Raw genomic sequence first — 22,328 nt, forward strand, 5'->3', positions numbered from 1 at the left:
TTGTTAGTTCACTTAAAAAACCTACAAGCTTATATAATTTAGGTGCTATTTTAGTTGAAATAGCCTGATTTGAGTGCAACATGCATATGTTTTTTTGGGTGAAGTGAAAGCCTGAGAGTTGTACTTGACGAGAGCAGGAGAGATTGATGTAGAAAAGTATTCATGAGTGCACTCAGGCTTAGGATGAGAAAAAGGCCAAAATGTCATTTAAGTCAAATAAAAACTTTGAAATAATTTAAGTATGTCGAGCAAATCTGTCCAAATGAGATGGTGATACCACATGTTCATTAGCAAATTAATTAAACGGAGATTCAGGCGAAGATTTTAATTTAATATAAGCAATTAAAAGCCCTGTATGTTGAGTTTGAAGATCACAGCAAAAGAACTGCAATATTCTGTTTTTCCATTAGTTGTAGTGAGTACTAGAAAATAGCTCTGTAATAGTAGTTGCTAAGCAAAAAGATTTTTTTTTTTTTAATTGGACAGATGCTGATTTCAAAGCTGGAGAAGAACAAAGCCATGAAGTCAGAAGACAAAGCAGAAATCATGAAAACACTGGAAATCTTGACTAATAGCATTACCAAGTTAAAGGATGAATTAAAAGGTGTATCACCAGGAGGAGGGGCTCCTTTAAAAAGCATGAAAACTAAGACTCAGGTACTCAAGTTTTGGTCAGCTTTTTAATAATATGAATTCACATGTAGCCACATCAGCAGTATTTAGAACTTTAATTTTGAAGTCTTCTTTGAAGTGAGGTTGAGTTTGCCTTCTTTTTAAAGGAATGTAGTTTTAAAACCATGCTGTTGTCTAAAAGGTTTGTCTGCTGTTAAAAAAATATTACATAACCTGGAAGAAAAAAATCCTATGTTTATTTCTTTTGCCTTATCCGATCTTTTGTGTATAGTCTATTACTTTCTTAAGTGTTTAATAGAAATCATGAAAACAGTTTTTCTTATGCAAAAGGATTATCGTTGTGCAACACACATCTTCTGGTCAGGTTTAATGCACAAAACAAACTGCTTCGTGAAACTAGTTGACTATTGTACTGGTACATTATTTTCTGGGTTTTTTAATGTCACTGAAACTTTCCAATATATTAAGCTTTTTAGTGTGAAGATAGTACTGTTCAGTTTTCCTTTGATCAAGCTACTCATGTTTGGGTTGTACCTGTGAGAGGAGTTTCCCTCCTCTGCTATCATTCTTATTAGTACATGGCTATAACCAGTTTCCTAGCTGCTTAAAGAAGCAATATTTTGCTTTTTATGGAAGTGTTTGTTCCTAAACAGGTCACAAGGTGATTAAGAATTAAGCAAGACTTTTAAAAATGAGATTTAAAGAAATTAATGCGTTTTTTAAAATGCATTACAAGCTTTTCTTGCTTTATCAAGCGAGGAAGTGCATACTAATAAAAGAGCAGATTTTTGTGCAGTAAAAGACAAGAAGTCTTGATATTTTCTTTCTGTTTTCATTCAGTTCTTAAATCTTCAGGATGCTTTGTCTTCTCTTCTAATGTTTGGGATTGTATTTTTAAAAGCTGGTGTAACATTACAACCCAGATTTAATTTGAATGGATCATTAGTTTTCAGTTTGAAACAGCATTTCTACTGCTTTATTTTACATAGAAATATAGGCATTAAAAGTAACTGCAGTGTAAATTACAGTAATATACAGATTTAAAAAGAAATATCAAAAAGATACTGAAATGACCTGTATGTACTTACTGTAGCTTCTTACATCATTCTTCAGTCAAGGAAATGTTGAAGCAGCATATTTTTATCCTGAAAATGGACAGAGATTATAATTTCTGGAAGTCAGTTTATACCTCTTGAAACTACTTCAGTTGCAGTGGAATACTCTACTGTATTTTAGAGGGAGAACCAATGGTAATAATACCAGAATTCAGGCAATGCTATAGTAAGATTAAATTTATCTTTTTTTCTGGAGATCAGACAAGAGGGGTTTCTTAATATCTTTGAAGCAGAGTGGGCATTGTTTGATGAGGAAATGTTTTTGAGAGGTCTGAAGGAAGTTACATACCTGTAGAATGAATTTGAACTATAAAAGTATTAGAAATTGACAATATTTTCGAAGCTGGATTTGACTGTTAAAGCCTCATGTTTTTGAGAAATACTCTTCTGTTGGTAGTGTACAGTGCTTCATAAATTTGAACAGGAAGAATAGTTTATAACAGTTTTGATCCAAGAATAATGGTTGGTTGTGGGTTTCATCACATACAAGAGAGAGAATCCAGGCCCACAGAAATGAAGAAGCAAGTTGCATCAAGAAAACTTGAAAAAATCTTTGCTAGAAAACTGTAAATGCAGCATTTTAACCCATGACAGTTATTTTACCCTAAGATTGGTCTTGTAAATTCTGAAGAGTAGACAAGAAAATAGTCCAAGAACACAAAATTGCCGACAGTGGTTGAGTTTCGAAGGGATCTTGGGATCATCTTGTTCCATCACCAGGCACCACTAGGAGGAGTTTGGATGTCTTCTTGATTCATCCACACTGGGTATTTATACACAGGATATGGCCTTGTGTATAAATACCTGGATATGGCCCTGTGCCCCTACCAACTTCTCATCCTGAAGTCAGTCAATCCCCACTTGTCAACCTGGGCTCGTATAGTAGATGCTCCAGTTCCTTAATCATCTTGGTGGTGTTTCGCTGGACTCTCTCTAGTGTCTCTTTCGTGCTGGGAAGCCTGGAACTGGACACAGCATTCAGTATGTGGCCTCACTAATGCAGAGTAAATAAGGATCAGCTCCCTTGACCTGCTGGTGGTGTTCTTCCTAATGCAGCCCGGGAGGCTGTCAGCTTTCTTTGCCACAAAGACACATTGCTGGCTCATGTTGAACTTCTCTGTTACCAGGACCTCTCAGGTCCTCTTCATCCCGACAGCCCATAACCTGTACTACTGGCTGGGCCTGTTCCTCCCCAAGTGCAGGACTTGGCATTTCCTTTTAATGAAAGGCAATAGGTTTCTCCTGCCCCATTCCTCCAGCGTGTCAGAATCCTTCTGAATGGAAATGCAACCAGCTGGTGTAGCAGTTACTCCTCCGAATTTTGTATTGTCCACAAACTTGCTGAGGGCACACTCTGTCTTACAATCCAGGTGACTAATTAAGGTGTTAAACAGTATTGACTGCAGGAGTGCACCACTAGTAACTGCTCTCCGGCTGGACTTTCTACCACAGATTAGAACTACACTTTGAGCCCAGCAGTTTAGCTGATTTTCAGTAAATCTCAATGTCTACCTATCAATTTAGCATGTTGTCCTTTTGGCTGTGAGGATGTTGTGGGCAACAGTATTGAAAGCCTTACTGAAGTACACAACTTCCACTACTCTGGTCTTGTCCACCAAGCCAGTTATCTCATTGCAGACGGCTGTTAAGCTCAAGCATGATTTCCTCCTTCCCTCTCCCCAGTCACCGTCTTGTTCTTGATATGCTTGGAAATTGTTTCCAAGATTATTTGGTCCCTCGTCATCCCAGGAATTGTGCTGAGGCTGACCAGAATGGAGTTCCTCAGATCTCCTTGCCCTTCTTGATGATCAGAGTGACTTTTGCTTTTTCTCAGCCCCAAGGAACCTCCCCCAAAAGCCCTGACCTTTCAAGGTAATTGAGATTGGCTTTGCAATTGTGCTCCCTCAGTACTTATAGTTGCATCCTACTGGGTTGCAGGTATTTGTGTATGTCCAGTTTGTTTCAATGTTTCCTAACTTGATTATCTTCCAACAAAGGTAAGTCTTCCTTGCTTTGGGCTTTTCCACTGGTCTCGGGATCTGGGATTGCTGAAGGCAAGCCTTTCCAGTAAAGACTAAGGAGTAGGAGGTATGGAGAGTATAGTTCCTTGACTGTTTCTGTGTCCTTTGTTGCCAGGTCCTCTTTCATGCTCAGCAGTTGGCCCACATTTTTCACAGCATAGTGTTCCTTTTGCTGCTGATAGGCCTGTAGCAGCCTTTCTTCTTGTTCCATGCTCCCCTTGCTGGATTAAACTCCAGACCTTCTTTGGCTTTTCAGACCAGTGCCCGCATGCTCAGACAATTTCTCCATATTCCTTATGTGATCTGACCATGCTTCCATCTCTTGTACACCTTGGTTTTGGGTTTAAGTTTTGTTAGGAGCTCCTTGTTCATCCAGGCAGGCTTCCTGCCACCTTTGCTTTATTTCCTGCATGCTCTGGAACTTGAAAGATGTGATTCTTGAATATCACCCTGCCTTTCCAGCAGATATCCAAGCCCAGGGTCTTCAAACTAAAACTTCTTCCAATTTTCTAAAGAAGGCCTCATCCACTTACTTTACCTGATCAGGCAGTGTGTAGTACGTACCAACTGCAGTGTCACTTGCGTTGGTCTGCATCTTAATCCTGACTCCTAAATTTCTGGCTGGCTCATTATCCATACCCAGGCAGAGCTCTGTGCATTCATACTACGCTGTCACATAAGGAACTCCTGCTCCTCGCCATCCTGGCTTGTCTTTCCACAAGAGACCGTATCCATCCACTGCAGCATTCCGGTCATGTGAGTTTTCACAGGATTGCCTCGATTGGAAAAGACCTTTAAGATCATCAAGTCCAATCATTAACCTCACACTGACAAGTCCCAGACTAAACCATGTCCCTAAGCACTATGTCTAGACCACTCTTAAATACCTCCAGGGATGGGGAGTCCACCACTGCCCTGGGCAACCCCTTCCAATGCCTGAGAACCCTTTCAGTAAAGAAATTCTTCCTAATACCCAATCTAAACTGCCCTTGGCACAACTTGAGGCCTTTCCTCTTGTCCTATCAATTTTCCTACAAAGTTTCTGTAGTCTCAGTGAGATTGTAGTCCTGTAACTGTGCACAGACATCTAATTCCTCCTCTTGGTTTTGCATGCTATGTATATTAGTGTATAGGCTCTTCAGAGAGGCATGGATTTCCCAGAAGAGAAATGAGATCTTCCCCCGTGAAGATCTTCCCTTCCTACTGTTCTGTAGGCCTTCTCTCATTTATGTGGATTGGTACGTGTATGCTTGAATGGTTCCCCTTCAACCTAGTTTTGTTCATCTTGAGATCTCTTCTGCCCACATCACCCTTTGCTTGGCAACCTGGCCCACCACTTCCTTGTGTGATTGTTGGTTTTACTTAGTAAAGTGAGGAAATAGGCTAATTTGAATTACAGTTTTAATGATGTTTTTTATCTGGTTTTCCATTTCCTTTGTAATATGGAAAGTGAAGAAACATTTCAAGCAAATCCATTTCATAATGGACAAAATATCCAAAATGTAGAAAAGTTACTGTTATTGATAGCTTTCCTCTCAGGGAGATTGTCTTCTCTCTTTCAAATGTTAATAAAACAATGCTCACAGATAATGCACAGTCAGTCCCATCTGACCTTTGTGACAGTGAGGAGTTAATAGGGCCTTCAGGTAAGATTTACAACTTTGACAGTTTTCTGAAAGACTTTGCTCTAGGTTTTCTTGCATTTTCTTAGTGTTTAAAACCTGAGCAGCTCAGAAGACCCTGCAAACTTGAAGCATTAGGTGGATGGGACCTGTGTGGCAGTGCCATTATCTTTACCTATTTTTGTCTTGGTCCAGTTCATGCAGATTACAAAATACTCTTTTTGTAAGTATTTTGAGTGTAGAAACCTTTGCTGCTTCTTGGTGCGTCTAGAAATAAACTTCAAAAGTCTGGAGACTTTCTTTACACCAGCCATGTCACTGGCCTGCTTTGTGAGTTCTAACTGCTGGTCGCTATTAAACTTGAGAAGTGGTTGTTTTACCATGTCATTGATGTGTTGCAACGCGGTGGGATTTGAGGGAAACGCTGTTTCCAGTTTTAAAAACTTTGAAAATCATTGTACAGGAGATAATAGTGTTTGTTTTTTTTCTGTGGTTACTGTAGATAATCAGAAAATGGGGCTGAAAGGGGTTCAGGTTGAAGTTGCCAGTTGAATAATCCAGCTTTTTTTCTTTTAAAGCTTCCAGGAAAAAAACAAAGAAACAAAAACCCCCCTTCTTTATCATTCAGTGGTAATACTTGGTTTCCAACTATCACAACTGCAAAACCTTCATCTCTTGACAACCAGCCTTTGAATACATTACATGCCGTGGTTTTGAATTAATGGGTGTAAATGTAAAACTGTTTTGCAATCATCTCTAATTTTATCCTTCATTTGTGATGTCACTGGAACATTTGGCTGCTTCCAATTTCGAACAGAACTTCCAGTAAAATTTTCACGGCCACATAAAGCCCTTTCCTGCACCTGTACCAGCACCTGCACCTCAGTGGCTGCAATGAGCATTTCTCAGTATGGGTTCACAGACACCTTTCAGTTTCATAGCTGTTTTTTTAACTTTCTAATAATTATTTTAAGGTACTGTGTGCTGGAAGGCAGGGCCAGGTGCCTCAGAGACCGACCTTTTGTTAGAAGAGGTCATATTACTGTGGGTTTTTTCTACTGTGGTCTGAACAGAACTAATATTTGTGCTTTTTGCATTATGGAACTGTGATAAACTTAGGTGCTTTTTCTCATTACTGATTATAGATTTTGTATTCATTCATAATTGTACTGCATTTTTTTTTTTTTTGGGTAGATTCGCTCTTTATCTCATCATCACTACCATATAATTTTGCTTTTTCTATTTTTTGTATCTCTAGTTTAGAAAAAATTCTGTTGGCTTTGGCTTTGTATGGTAATCTAAAAGGTTTGACATCACCAAGCTCAAAAACGTATTGCTACACGTTGAAGTTTTATCATGCCAAGAAGGCTCCCACCCTTGTGCTCGATTTGTTTTTGAAGATGGAAACCTAGCGTAGTAAGCAGTATACCTGCAAAATTACAGCTATAATCTGAATTAATAAGCCACAACTTGGTTAAGTTTAAAATTTCACTACAGCTTCTAGTTTTCCCTTTCCTCAGATTTTCTAGGAACTTGTTTTTCAGGTAGAGGTGCTGTGGCAGACTTGCACCTTACCTGGAGGCTGACGCTGGCCAATCCTTAAGTTGCTGTGTATTTTTGAAATAGCCTGTGCTGGTAGGAGTGTAGTGATAGATTTTGGGGTTTTATCCGAAAATTGTTTCCTCAGTAGAGAATGTGAACTGTGGAACTAATAATTTACCATAACAATTTCTTAGATGCAGAAAGAGTTGCTAGATACTGAACTGGATTTATACAAGAAGATGCAAGCTGGGGAGGAAGTTACTGAATTAAGACGAAAATATACAGAGCTACAGCTGGAAGTATGTTTGTCTCTTATTTTGTAGCAATTAACTTCTAAGCAAATATTTTCATATATGTTCATTAGCTTGTGTATTACATCGTAAACTATTTTTTTCCAGGGTGCAATATTAAGTTTCATGTGGATGGAGACAATTGGCAATAATCTTTAAAAAAAATCAATTTCTGAATTCCACTGACATAGAGAAATAGTGTTGTCTTTAATTTTGATTGCTCATCTATTTACATTCTGTAACTATTTAGATTACACACTGTTTTATAGTTTTGTGGTAATGGTATTTCCTTGAGAGCATGGAGAGTTTTTAAATTGTTGCCTGTGGATGGTGTTGTTTGATACAAAAGAGTTAAAAAATACTATTTAATCTTTTATTGTTAAGTATTAGCATTCTCTTAATGAGATTAAGCAAAAAGGATGAAATGCCATAAGTAATGTTATTACAGCATTGGTTTCAAGAAAAGGAAGACTTATCAAAAGCAAATACAATCTTTTAGGAAGTGTTAAATGTATAGAAACATGCTTTTTCTAAAAGTACTTGCTTTTAAAAAATTCAGAAGGCTGCGCAAGGTTCTTCATATCTGTGTTTTATTTTGAGAAATTCTGACTGCTGTGGTGTTATTCTGTGTTATATTGCACTGTCTTGCCTATATGATTGTGTAATATTTACTTAATTGCTTTATAATCTTACCTCTTTACTGTTAAGCAGGCTGCTGTTGTTGCTTAAATATCTCTTGTCTTAACGGACTTTGTTCATGTTTTATGTATAACGACATATGGACACAGTGCACACACCTACGGCCAAGTTGCATTAAAAGCTTACTTTAAAACTAAGTTGTTATGCAGCTTTGGTAATTACGAAAATAGGTTTGTTAATAAGCCACGCCAGTTGAATAGAGATGACATAAAAGCTTATGTTAACGATATATATTCTGATGGAGAATAATATTTCACAGGTGTACTGAAAGCTGATTTATAAATTGTACATTTTGGAAAATATGTAAATGGCATGATCTGTAAAATAGCAGTAGAAAAGTAGGTGCTTGTTGAAGATAAAGTTACAGTGTAGTAGAGTGTGGTAGTAGTACTCTGTCTCTCATTGAGTTTGTATTTTAAGTTGGAAAAAAAAAAATTGTAGCTGTTTGAGGAGAATATTTTTTGCTAGTAAAATGAATATTCCAAGGCCTTCAGCAAATAGTGATAAAGTAGATGAAAAAAAGTAGAGCACACCAGTATGTTTCAAGGCACAGCATGAAATGTATCCCTTGTATACTTTACAAAAGAGAGTTTTTCTTAGGTGTTTTTTACAAATATTTTGGAAAAACTTTTATTCACACGTTGTCCCTGTGACTTTAACTCTCGCAATATTCATGTGTTGCTTCTGTGGCTTATAACCTGCTGTTCTGCTACAGGTGGCCTTGATTTTACTGTGAGAAAACCTAAACAGTATACAGCTTGATTGTTGAATCAACATAAGCTTTAACTTTCTGGATTATTCATTTAACCATTGAAAAACCTAAACCAAAGTAGACAAACAAACCACAAAAAACCATGCAGGATTCTCTTTAAAAAAAACTAAAAGTGAACTATATAGTGTTGTAAAATTATCTGAATAATTTAATGAATAAAACCCTACCAAACAGATTGATCTCCTCATGGGTGATATCGCTGGCATGTGTTAAAGTAATACTATCAGTGCTTGAATTGTAAACTCTGTAGGATATGGTAAAACCATCGATACGGTGATTTTGTTTAATATTTGATTCCTACATCAGATCTATTTGGGTTTGAAAAGGTGTTTTATTTTGTTTTTTTTCCCCTCTTGAAAGTGCTTTTTTTGAAACTTAAAATAACTTTTACAAATTACTTTTTAAGCGGCTGTCATCAGCCTTTTGATTTTTCCTGGGGAGTGCATGCCAGTTCTTTAGAAGGGATACACAGCTATTGTGGGAATGGAAATTAGTGAATACACAGAGCCAGATTTGTAGCAAATACTTTGTCCTTGGAGGTGCTCGTTAGAGCCTCTGTTTTCTACCTGACAATTCTGTCGCCAAAAGCTATTATGCTTTATTAATTCTGGTCAGAATAAAAGTCCCGGCTGGACTTGCAGAGACAAGATTAAGAGACAAAGATAAAGAGACAAACTAGGTAGTTGGTCACCATATCAAGAAAATTTGTTAATGAAATTTCAGATGTTGTACTGCAGTTCTTTTCTCTTACGAGGAATTACCTTCACAGATAAGGGTTCTTTTGATACCTCTTTTTAACATCTGGTTCTTTTTTTTCCTATTTCCTTCCTAATTTTGATCTGCTAATAATTAACAGTATTAGCTTTTGAATATTATTAACATGTTCACCTTTTGTTATTTTAAGACCTGTAAGCTGCTCTTTCTGAGGCTTGTTTGGGGATGTGTTTTTAGGAAACATCAGAATATGTGTTTGTTAACTTTTTCTAAATATTTAGATTCTGAGTTTTAATACATCGATATGTTATGTATAAACATCTTAGGCTGCCAAACGAGGGATTCTTTCTTCAGTTCGTGGTAGAGGGGTTCATGCAAGAGGTCGGGGTGCATCACGTAGCAGAGGTAGAGGAATACGAGGCCGGGGTAGAGGCAGAGGAGTTCCTGTGCATGCAGTTGTGGATCATCGACCTAGGGCATTAGAAATCTCTGCATTTACAGAAAGTGATAGAGAAGATCTTCTTCCTCATTTTGCGGTATGTGGCAATTTCACTTCTTCTCTTCTTTGGATTACATTCTTCTGTTAAATGGCTTGTTTTCTCTTGGTTCAATTAATCTGGAAATATTATTTAGGAATGAATCTTTTCAACATTATATACCCGTTCATGGAAAAAGAGAATGCATCAGAAAAAGGTGAAGCAGAGAGAAATTACACCATTGATTCAGCTAGTTATAACTACAGCTGCATAGCATTTGCAAGGTTTGCATTTTTCCTTAAAAAGAAAGGAAATTGGAAACATAAAATAATGAATTTACAATATTTATTTATTCAGGATATATGTAAAATTGTTACAAATGTTCAGGTATAGAAAGATAAAAAACTGAAGGGATGGTAAGAACAAAGATGCAGTGCCAGACTTTCAGTACCTGAAGTCTGTTATTTTTACTGAAGTATCTTAACAAGTGCTTAATGAAAGTTTTCAGTACTTTTGCCTAACTTTCTGCATTTAAGAATCAAGATGAGAATTGTGCAGCTATATGCAGATCTTCACAGGACAGCCAAAAGTTTCTGTCTATTCATCTCTGTAAGCTTAAGAAGTCAGAGCTTTTTCCACATTTTTTCCCTGTTTTTAGTCTAAAAAATAGTAAATTGATGTACATAATTTTTAGCAGTTTTTTATTTGCAAATATAATAAAGTGAGAAATCAACATAAATGTATAAAAACCTTTATTCTCCATTTTAAAAAGGTTAGAATAAAAGGAAATTCGCTTATTTTGTGGAATGAATACTAACAGTATCTAGTGGCATAAATTGTGTGAATCTTCATATGTGCACCCCCCGTGTTGTCCTTCCCATCCACTGTCCCGTCCTCCCCGACAATATTTAATTACAGTGGTCCTCTCTGAAAGTAGAAGTCCAAGAGCCAGTAAGTCCAGTGGATTCTACTCCAGTCAGTGTACTTAATCTTTCCTGTCTGGTAGTCATGCAAGCAAGCTGCTTTTCAGAAGAACAGGAGCCAGCAAGGACCTGTCTCTCCTCATTAAAATAATAATAATAATAAAAAAAAAACAACCAACCAAAACCCCCCAAAACCAAAACAAAATAATCCCACAAAACAACAACAACAACAAAACCCGCAAGCAAGCCCAAAACCAAAAAACTCCACCTGAACAACAAAAAACCCACAACAACAAAAAAGCCACTGTTGTACTGAGTTTTTTAAGGTGTCATGTTTCCAGGAGCGTGCTCTTTCTCTCTCTCTATATATAAATACATAAATGTACAAATACATTTTGTTCCCCTTAAATACACCTCATCATACCTGTATAGGGGAACAACAAGGAACCATCATACCCATAAGGGAACAAAATTACTTTCTGTAGAGATGAATGGCAGACCGAACATGTATACACACATATATAAATGTGTGTGTGTATTTAAGGGAAACAGAAGTACTTTCTGTGGAGGTGTATGATGGACTAAACATATTTGAGCAGTGACTTTACAAATTTTTGGAGTAAAGCTGAGAACATAACTTTAAAATGAAGCAGTACAATCCACTTGGTCAACCACAGGATGTTTCTGAGTCCAGTTTCAATGATGAGTATAAAAAGCTTAATTTTAATCTATAGCATTATATTGTGATTTACTCTGCCTTATGAATATTGCTAAAGTAAATTCTGGTGGTCACTTCTCGTATTTATAATTTCATTATATACTTCTGTTGCTGACTGCAAAGAATATAAAAATGAAGACAGAGAATCTGCCACTGTTAAAAGCTTGCTTTGTCGTGTCGGTTTATGGTCATAAATTTGCTCACAATTTAGCATTTTCTTATACTTTGGTTTCATTGCAGGGAGCATCAAACTTACTATCTTTAACAAGCAAAAATATTAAAAAAAAGTGTTGTCAACAAATACAATTCTATTCACAGTGTTAGTAGCATAACACTGAGAAGAAGTGTTATTTATTTCATTTTGCAGGTTGTGCTTTTGCTGTTTTAAACTTGCTCCAAATTCCATAGAAATGCACTGAGCTATATTTCTGTTTCTGTGATATGATATCACAACTCTGCACGTTTCACTAAGCTTTTTTTTTCTCTTTATTAAAAGCAATATGGTGAAATTGAAGATTGCCAGATCGACGACTCTTCTCTCCATGCCGTGATTACCTTTAAGACAAGAGCAGAAGCCGAAGCTGTGAGTATAGTCTCTGTTGAAAATACTCTGCAGCATTCAACTACTTTCTAGTTACATTGTACTTCTATATTTGATATACAGCTAATGATTTAAAAACATTTTAAAAGAAGTGTGACACTGAAGTTGAATTCTAGATTAAACTTCTTGTGGACTTATTCGGTCCATGATGTAGACAGTTTGTGAACTTGCACAAAATAACGAACGTAGTTGTTCTGTAAACGATACTGTTTCTTTAAACTCCTTGCATCACTATTGGGAAGGATTACCCTGAAAATAGTAGGGACTCCAGAAAGAATGGATTTGTACGATATGCTTTCATTTTATATTTGTTTTTTGCACAAAGTTTATATATTTGGACAGAGTTTATCTTGCAGAGTTTAGTTGAACACAATTTTCATACCTGGCCAGACTCTTTGTCTTTTTGTATGCTTTGTATTGAGACCTCAGTGACCTGATTGACAGAAATACTGATATTTACAATGCAGATTAAGCCAATGGGGACAGTAGTTTTGAACACTTACAGTATCATTATGGTTACATATTTTGAGAAACAATTTGATGCATATGCCAAAGATGTTTTATGAAGGCATAGAAATTTTGTCTGTGAAACTTTTAGATATCGCAATGATGAGCACTAACTGTACGGAAATTGTAATTATTCTGTAAAAAAGGAAGTGTAATTAATGCTACTTAGTATATACTGACTGATAGGAAAAACAGTACTGTACAGCTGTATTGAAGGAATCAACAGTGAACAAAAGTTCTGTGGAGAATAAGAAATAAATACCTGCTCACAGGTAAAAGCTGTCATAATTAGTATGCTCACAAGTGGACTGAATTAGGGTTGGAATTTTTAGTTTTGGTGCTTCCTGACATTGGGTGCTTCATTTTGCAACTTCATATTCTTCGGCATTGTAGTTTACATAAGAAATATTCTAAGTGTTGAGAGGAGCAAGTTCTTCCCTGAAAATAAAAATAGGACACCTAGAACAATAATTGTTTTTAGTGACAGTCCAAATGAAGCCTTTACTTCTCCCAGTTGGAGTATGATTCATAACAAGGATCTTGACTGTATCTTACTACAGATACTTGTTTACCAGCAAAATACAGTTTTTACTGTTAAAACCTGTTTTGCCTAAAAATTGGCATCTTCAGCCTTAGCTAAATTTCGGTACCCAAAAAGCAGGGAATGATAGTATTTTGGAACCAAATATGATCGGTTGTGTAGAGATAGGAAGCACTTGAAAAAGAAGGTAATGCAGAATACAAAGAAAGATGTGCACAGGGGGAGAAGGGAGGGGGAGATACGTTTGGTAGAAAGATTGACACCAACATTATGTACTTATCTTTTTTTTTCTGTCTTTTTTTTGTGATGCATTTCACTGCCTTTGAAAAGCAGTGTGTTTTTCCTCAATTGTTCTCAAATAGAATAGGTAGAGTTTTCAAGCTGTATTCAAGGTGAAGTTCAGAAAATGCTCTGGAAAGTGGGGATATTTTAGCTGGGTCAGAATTCATTATTAACCTGTGAGATGTTGACATTCTAGTTAGCACTAAAACTTTTAATTGTCAAATTACCTTTGTATCTAATTGCACCTTTACTTTTAAATAAAAAAAATATGAAAAGTGTGTTTGATCAAATATAGTAAAATTTGCATTTTCCTTAAGTTATTCTTATATATTAAATATATTTCCACTGGAATTTCTGTGTTTACTACTAAAGTAGACTTTTAAGACTGGCAATTGGAGAAGTTGTAAAAGGTAATCATTAAAAACCTCTGTTGAGGCCAATTGTGAAGTAAATGTAGCTAATATTTTATCTTCTTAAATTAAAATAGGCTTAGGCTTTATGACTATATATGTTCTAGCCTGGAAGGAAGAGGAGGATTCCCTGTTGTAAAATGTTGCATTTTTATGTAGTAGTAATTTCTTCCAAAGATTACAAGTTGTTTCTGGACATAAATGTCACATGTAAGTACTTTCAAGAATTCTAGTTGTGTGACATTGTGATGAGACCATGGACAAAAAGCTCCTGAGCTGCATTTTAATAAGCATAGAATCTTTTAAATTTATCATAAATTTATATGTACAGATTTAAAATTTATACCTGGGGACTTTAATATCACACAATTCATGTTCAGATGTCACTGAACATGTAATTGTTTCTACATTTCACATTATGCTGTGCTTTCAGATTGTACCATAAATCTTTTGTGACCATGACGGTTATTTCGGAATGTTGCTAACGCTGATTTATGCTCATTCATGTTACTTTAATTTGAACATACTATTTCCAAAGCAGCCACTTAATGCCGCTGGTACTTAGAAAGGCATGAATATCCCATAAGTTAAAAATTTTTACATTTCAATTACAATGGCTTTGCAGGAAGTGGAACTTTTTTTTGCCCAGTAGATTAAGTTGTAATCACAAAGCGGCTTTTTTAAGTTGTTTGTTTTTTGTTTTTTTTTTTAATATATTAAATAATTTGTATCTGTGGGCTATTTTACTTCTTCCAGTAAGTTATGCATTAACAGTTTTGTGTCTTGTCTTCGAAAGGTGAAGAACCCATCAGGATAATATTAAAAACCAGGAAAGTGTTGGTTCAGTATGTTACCCACATCAGCAAATGATTTATGATTTTTCAAAGTTTATTTTCTTCTGAATATATTTTGATCATTTTCCTGAAAGGATGTGTTAATTCCATGTGCAGTGAATGAAGTAATTTTGTTTTAAGTAATTCAGTATGAACATAGAACGACTTGGATTTTCTTTTGAAAATGCAGACTGTTGGTTTATTTCTGGCATCTAAGCGTTACTGAAGTTAATTTTTCTCCTGACAAAGAAATGTGTAACTAAAATGTTTAAACTTGTTTCCAGGCTGCAATTCATGGATCTCGTTTTAAAGGGCAAGAGTTGAAGTTGGCATGGAACAAGCCTGTTGCTAGTATGTCAGCTGCTGAAACAGAAGAAGCTGAACCTGATGAAGAAGAAGTAAGCTTGCTTTTTCTTTTTTTCATTTTTCTTTTTTAAGATGAAATAATGCAGCTTTTTCAGAAGAAAATTACCTGTGGATTCGTACTTCTGTTTTTGAATCTAATTCACGTTTTGGTATCAGAAAGCAGATTTATCTATAAATGTATTGTTTCTAGACTGTTGAAAGTCCAGATACTTTACTTTTCCTTCATTTCTTAAACAACAACAGAGTCTAGAGGATATATCTAGAAAATGGAAGGGAGTGCGTTTGAACTTGCATGAGAGAGATTAAGGTTTTTGTCCAAAACATGGGGTTTTGTACCACATCTACTTTAGGCACTAATTTCTTAGAGGATCCAATTTCAGAATCTAATTTTCCTTTATAGGGAGAGATGGCTTGGAGGATACAAGTGAAGGAATAATTTAGAGCATTTACTAACTTCATTCAGACATCTGAAGTACCCCTGATGAGTGTTAGTCTTAATCACGGTGCATGAAAGATATTAAAGCCTTGTCCAAATAACCTTAATTGGTTAATGCAGGAATAGTGGGGCAAAGTTTTGTGAAGCATTTAATTCACTACACTCAAAATACTGGTTTGTGAATTTTGAAAAATAAATGCCACTTGGGGAAGAAGTCAAGCAATCTTTTTTTCTAATTCATTTGCTGTCAGTTAACTGTATATACATAATTGCCTTAGAATAGTTGAAGTAGATGTACACCATGACTTACTCGGTGATAGTATTTTGTATATATCTTTTTCCTATGGTATTTTGGCATACCTGCCATTGAAGCAGCTTCACAAGATTCTTTTGATTTAACCAAATTTGGTTATTCTTTTTACATTTTGTAGTATTCACTTTTTGGGTTTTCTTCTGAAGAAAGCAACTTTGTCTGTTTGCTGTCTTCTCCAAGAAAGCTAAGTTCTTTTTATCATGTCAGTCAAAGACAGGTAGACTCCCTCCACCACTGTGTATTCATATTAGACATTTGTGCATTCTGACTTACTAAATATTTTGTTGTGTATGCAAACCTCGAGCATTGTCAGATAGTAATGAGCTGTGAGTGAACAAGAGGCTACATTGGGGAATTGTGAGAGCATCTCAGGTATTTTGTCACTTCTCCTCCAGGGTTGTGTTACCTGTGAAGATCAACAGCAGTGTTTGTTGCTTCAAGGAGTCAACCTTATTGAGAGGTGTTATTGAGTAACTACTTCACTGAGACTTCTCCATTTTACATAAGGAAGGAAGGGTATGCAGGGATATGCAAACATTTCAACAGAGTAAAGGAAGGAAAGTACAGATTCATTGCTAGGTGAGCTACAGTGAGATTCATCTTTTATCCCCACCTGAAGATACTGACTGTAGGAGGGAACCTCTAGAGTATAAGCAGCAGGGGTAAAGGAAATTAAGATAGTAACAAGCTACATGCGCTGGCTGCCCGGGCAAAAGGAGAGGGCAGATTTACAAAGACCTCAGGCCTGGATGCTTGATGACATCTTGTCAGCTGAGAAGTGTTAGTGATAGTGGGGTACATCTGTTTTAGGTGATGGTTGTTCTCCTTAAGAGGAATCATAAGGTACAGAAAGAAAACTCGGAGAGAAAAGACTGTATGAGACTGTTGTCTGTAATTCATAAATGATGAATTCATTTAAAACTTTACAGATTTTCAAAATTTAAGTAAAAAGGGGAAGCAACAAGATTACCTATTTTTTTTTTTTTACCAATGATGCTGGATTCTTACTTGGCCCAATGTTTATGGATTTTATTTTTTTTTTATTTAACATGATTGATATGCTTACCTCTGACTTTTTCCCATTTTCAAAACAAGCCAAATACATGTAGCTCTCCTGCCTTCTTTATATAATGAGATCGGATTTTATTTTAATTTTCTACAACTGAATGAGTCCCCCTAACCTTCACCAAATTTATTTACCTGAGGGATTTCTATTCAGTAATCCTTGGGAAATTTTGCATTTAAATGTCAGTCTTTCCTTCTGTGAGCTTTGTATTGCTTCTACCATTTGGTTAAGTTAGTATTTGAAGTATAATGTTATGATCCCCGGGTCCTGGATGGATGAGTTAAAGAACATCAAGTTCATGTGCTGAAGTTCAAGTAATTGTATGAAAAAAATTTGACATGTTTTTATTGTTTAAAATGTGGTAATTATGCAGGATTAGATTGGGGGTGGGGTAGGTTCTTATAATCAGTGGCCTGAATTGCAGTCGTACATTCTTTATACATGTAAAATGTCTTGAGTTTCTGCATGCCTATAATTCATCATGCTACTTATTTAACTTAATTTTAACTTATTTAACTTTATTTTATAGCTGCTATTTTAAACCCAGGAAAAAGGTTTCCTTCACTTTTTCCGTGGCTAAACTACCATTGTAGTTCAACTAAAGAATAATGTGCTAAAGAGAGATGGTTTCACTCAAGTCTAAATCCAACTAAGTACCCTGATTTTTTTAATTAAAAAAAACCCCCAAACAAAAACGCTAGATCAGTCAGTAGAATGACATTCTTTTAATAATGAAACAAGGTTTCTATGCTGTTTATGAAAATATGAGGTAGGTCTTTGGTACTTGGATTCTATAGAAGTTCCCTGGTGAGTAGCCACTTCATTATGAAAGCACCTTATATTCCTAAAGGCTTTACATTCTACATCTGGGTGCATAACAAAAGAGTTGAGACTACTGAGTCAACAACAGATGCCTAGGAAGACATGTAAGACGTAAAGAGATAACAGTGGTTTGCAGTTTGGGGACCTGTTGAGTTAGAGGTGTGATGTCTTTGTGGTTGAAAGCTCTTGATAAGTGTTTATTTTATTAATATGTATGGTTTCTTTGGAAGCTCGGTAGAATCACAGAATAGTATGGTTTGGAAGAGACCTCAGGAGATCATCTAGTCCAACCTCCCTGCCAAAGTAGGTTCCCTACAACAGGTTGCACAGGAAAGTGTCCAGATGGGTTTTGAACATCTCCAGAGATGGAGACTCCACAACCTCTCTGGGCAGCCTGTTCCAGTGCTCCGACACCCTCACAGTGAAGGAGTTTTTCCTTAGGTTTGTGTGGAACTTCGAGTGTTCCAGTTTTTGCCCATTGCCCCTTGTCCTGTCACTGGGTACTGCTGAAAAAAGCCCGGCCCCATCCTTTGGCCCCCGCACTTCAGGTATTTATAGACATTGATAAGATCCCCTCTCAGTCTTCTCTTCTCCAGGCTGAAGAGTCCCAGCTCTCTCAGCCTCTCCTCGTACAGGAGATGCTCCAGACCCCTCATCATCTTTGTGGCCCTCCATTGGACTCTCTCCAGAAGATCCCTGTCTTTCTTGATCTGAGGAGCCCAGAACTGTACACAGTACTCCAGATGTGGCCTCACCAGGGCAGAGTAGAGGGGGAGGAGAGCCTCCCTCGACCTGCTGGCCATGCTCTTTTTAATGCACTCCAGAATACTGTTGGCCTTCCTGGCCACAGGGGCACACTGCTGGCTCATGGCCAGCCTGCTGTCCACCAGCACCCTCAGGGCCTGCTCTTCTCCAGCAGGTCAGCCCCTAACGTATACTGGTACATGTGGTTTTTCCAGCATCTATAATGCCCTGCAACAAGGAATGCTACTGTTCAACTGTGTCTACCAAGAAATATCTTTATATGGGACGTGCCATGTGCATGTTTAGTTTTGTTCTCCTGCTCATGTATTGAAAAGAAAACAGTCATTCTCTCTTCGCTTTCTCTGAGACACTTAATATATATGGACTCCTGGCATACTTCCCTTCAGTTACTCTTCAGGCCAGAGAGTCCCTATAGTTGTTGCCCTAGATGGAAGTTGTTCTGGGCTTTTTGATCTTCCCTGCTGTCACTCAGCCTTGTGCACCCTAGAGTTGTGTGTTGTGCGCTGCTGTGGTAGTTTAGCTTAGCTGACAGCCAAGGTAAGCTGACAGCCAAGACACAGCCACTCGCAGCACCCCCGTCCTTCCCCCCGCTCTGAGTACAGTTGCTCATCACCTGCTGATAAACGATCCCAGGGGAGAGACAAGGAACCCCAAAAAGTGAGCCTGAGTGATTCCCAGGAGAATCCCCCCCACTTTCTAGCTTCTAAGAAGAAAATTAACTCTATCCTAGCAAAAACCAGGACAGCTGCCCAGGACTCCTCCTTTTTGACAGCACTGTATTTTACCCTGCTCGACATCTAGACACCAGGTGAAGAGGCTGTCCTCAAAAAGCATTGTGTGTTTGAGTCTGGCTCAGAGTACCCAATCATACATTGACAGACAGGTCAGGTATCAAGAGAGCTGCTTTTTGAAATGCACTTTCCATGGGCAAAAGTAATGAAGATGATAGTTTCTCCCTCTTGTAGAACAGCCTACTGAAAAGAGGCAAAGACTTAATTCTAGGCTTTGTTTGGCCTAGAGCTTCCCATCTTTTCCAGAAGGCTCCCTAATTTCACAAATCAACCTTTATCTCTCCTGTTGACTTTGGAAATTCTGTAGCAAAAAGCTATGATTACTGGGATAAGAAGAATAAGCAAGGAAGACCATAACTGTGTGTTTTAGTCCTTTCTTTAGTTAGTGCAGAAATTGCTGTGATAGATGTGATCGTCAAAAAAGATCTGAGACAAGGATTAGTTTATTTGTACACACCTGTGTCTATGTGTAGACAAAAATTAAAACAACTGTTTATCTTTCTTTTTTTCAACTTTACCTCTCCTAAACCTGTACCTGTAGACCTGGAATGTTCAAGGTTTTGTGTAGTCTGTTGAGTTATTCTGCTGTTATTGAAAGCAATTGAGAATACTTGAATATATTTTGTCTAAATTTCTGTAAATACCTATCTCCCTGCCATGGTCTTTTAAATCTTTATATTGTTTTTAAGCTTGATTATGCTGTCAGAATGAAAATGTCTCTGATGCAACCTTTTTGATACTGTGGCACAGGTGGATTAAGCTCTTGGCATAGTTATTGTCAACGTGCGAAAACTAATATTAGTTTTCAGTATAGCATCATAAGTTTCATGGGAAGGTTGCAACTTGAGCATGAACGATACGCTGAAGAATCAGAAGAGCTGTTTAAGTATGAGGGGCATATGTCCTGGTAATTTTGAAGTCCACTGAATAGGAAAAAAATCAGAGTCTCATTTGCCATTTATTAGTATATGTATATAATACACATACCTGCAACTTACTTTTTTGAAAACATTACTGTTAACCTTTTAAAAAATAGATTCTTTCTTTATTAAATCGCAAGTATCAGATTTGTATTTTGCATTTTTATCTTTAACATTTTCTGACATAACAGAATATCACGTTTTTCTCCTGAAGTTTCAGGAAGAGTCTTTGGTGGATGATTCGCTGCTTCAAGATGATGATGAAGAGGAGGAGGATAATGAATCTCGTTCATGGAGAAGATGATTCGACTGATCAATGACAATGCTAGAACTGCACCTGTGTTGCATTAGTATTACCTAATGTACTTCTGCATTTTTGTATTAAAAGGGGTTTTGTGATGAAGTTGGATTCGGATAGAGACTAAAAAAGCAGCTGGTCGGTTATACGTTTTGAGAGATTGATGTTTGAGTTACATTTCAGTAAATGATTGCTAAAGACATCATACTAGGAACATATGCAATGTTTTTATTACATAGTTCTACAGAAAGTTACAGAATTCTTTGGGTTCTTTGTAATTTACTGAATTGGTCAAACACATATGACCAAAAGTTGTTATAACATAGATAATTTTTGTTCTATTCCAGATACGGAATGAAAATTTGCATTTAAAATCTTTGTGAATGTTTTCAGAAATGAATAGATAACAGTACTAAACAGAAGTCTCTGAAGTTATGTATTCATAATATTGCATAGTAGTATGCTTAGGCTTTACTATGTACTAGCCTTTTGTTGGATTTGTGTACGTATTTTACCTATGGGTTTTAATGATAAAGTGTATGACTGCTTTGCGTATAAGTCCTTATGACTTTAAGATGTTAAAAAATAAAGAAATGGAATGGTCTTCAAAAAAAAAAAAGAAAAGAAAAGAAAAAAAAAAAGCAATAACCAAAAAAGCTAAGGCAATGGTCCTTCAGAATGAAAAAAAGAAAAGAAAAAAAAAAAAGAAAAGAAAAAAGACCATTCCAAATGGCAACCCCCACCCCCATATTCACAAAAGGAGCTCTAATCACTATGACTTACACTAAAATAGTGTTGAATATAAGAAAAATCTCAACATAACAATGTTTCGTTTATGTTAACACACAGGTGCACTCTACATAAAAGCTTTTGGATGTCTTCTGAATTTTAAACAGATTTAAGTCAAAAAGTAAATAGAATAATATTCCAACAATAAGGGATTTATTCTGTATCCCTGCTCTGTGCAACTGTAGAAGGAAAGTTGATCCCACAGAAATATATGCAGAGGAGATGTAATTTGGAAAAATTTGTTACATGAAGTGGAATATTTCATAGGTGGTATTCTAAAAACTTTGACTATGCACACTAATGTTTCTTTTTTATTCCTGTGTTTCTATGATTACATTTTTCCATTTCAAAAGTAATACTCAGTTCACAGTGTAGTGCATATTCATCATTTTAAAAAGCACATACATGAAATGTTAGTAGAATTTCTGCTTCACAGAAATGTTTAATTGGCTATTTCTAAAGAGGCATTCTGTTGTATGAGGTCTGAAGTTTCTCTTCTTAGGAAGGGGAACTGCTGAGTCCTTTGCAGTAAAGGGCCTCTCTCACAAGGGCATTCTGTTGTATGAGGTCTGAAGTTTAGGAAGTTCCCCTTAGGAAGGGGAACTGCCGAGTCCTTTGCAGTAAAGGGCCTCTCTCACAAAAAAGACTTGTTTTTATTTCCATTTAGTGGAACTCTGCTGATCTGTTTTAAAAAAAAAATCCATTAGAGTTGTGGGGTTTACTTCCCCCCTGCCCTCCCATCAAAACTCATTAATGAGTGCAACATAAAACCACTGTCTCATTTATCAAATAGATACAAGGGATAGTACTTCAGTTAACAGTATATTTTCTTTAGTCCATGTTTTTGTCTTTTTTGGGGGGGAGGTGGGAGAGAACTGCTTTCAGTCATGTCCCTGCCCTTGTTTTTTTAATTCCAGAATAGGAATGGAGGAAAGAAGTAGTAGTAGTAGTATCCCAGAGAGAAGAGCTCTGGCTGTAGAATTTTTGTTCTGTGCTTTGCAGTTATTTGAGGGATTTTTGAGACCTGGATCTTTTTTTTTTTTTTTTTTTTGGGGGGGGGGGG

At 36.7% G+C, this 22,328-nt stretch overlaps 1 protein-coding gene across 1 annotated transcript in view; it reads left to right on the forward strand.

The window, feature by feature from the left end:
* RBM26 (RNA binding motif protein 26) overlaps nt 1-21,101 on the forward strand; it is a gene marked incomplete at its 5' end in the record, with an annotated part of 41,805 nt that extends 20,704 nt beyond the window's left edge. The window contains 6 exons of the mRNA XM_029087199.1: nt 487-657; nt 7,128-7,232; nt 9,735-9,944; nt 12,022-12,108; nt 14,984-15,097; nt 20,393-21,101. Coding sequence (XP_028943032.1) covers nt 487-657; nt 7,128-7,232; nt 9,735-9,944; nt 12,022-12,108; nt 14,984-15,097; nt 20,393-20,482 — 777 coding nt within the window. The remainder of the gene's footprint in view (nt 1-486; nt 658-7,127; nt 7,233-9,734; nt 9,945-12,021; nt 12,109-14,983; nt 15,098-20,392) is intronic.
* Nucleotides 21,102-22,328: the final 1,227 nt, after the last annotated feature.

The sequence above is a fragment of the Antrostomus carolinensis genome, unplaced genomic scaffold (genome assembly GCF_000700745.2).
Source record: "Antrostomus carolinensis isolate BGI_N321 unplaced genomic scaffold, ASM70074v2 scaffold20691, whole genome shotgun sequence".
Lineage (NCBI taxonomy): Eukaryota > Metazoa > Chordata > Aves > Caprimulgiformes > Caprimulgidae > Antrostomus > Antrostomus carolinensis.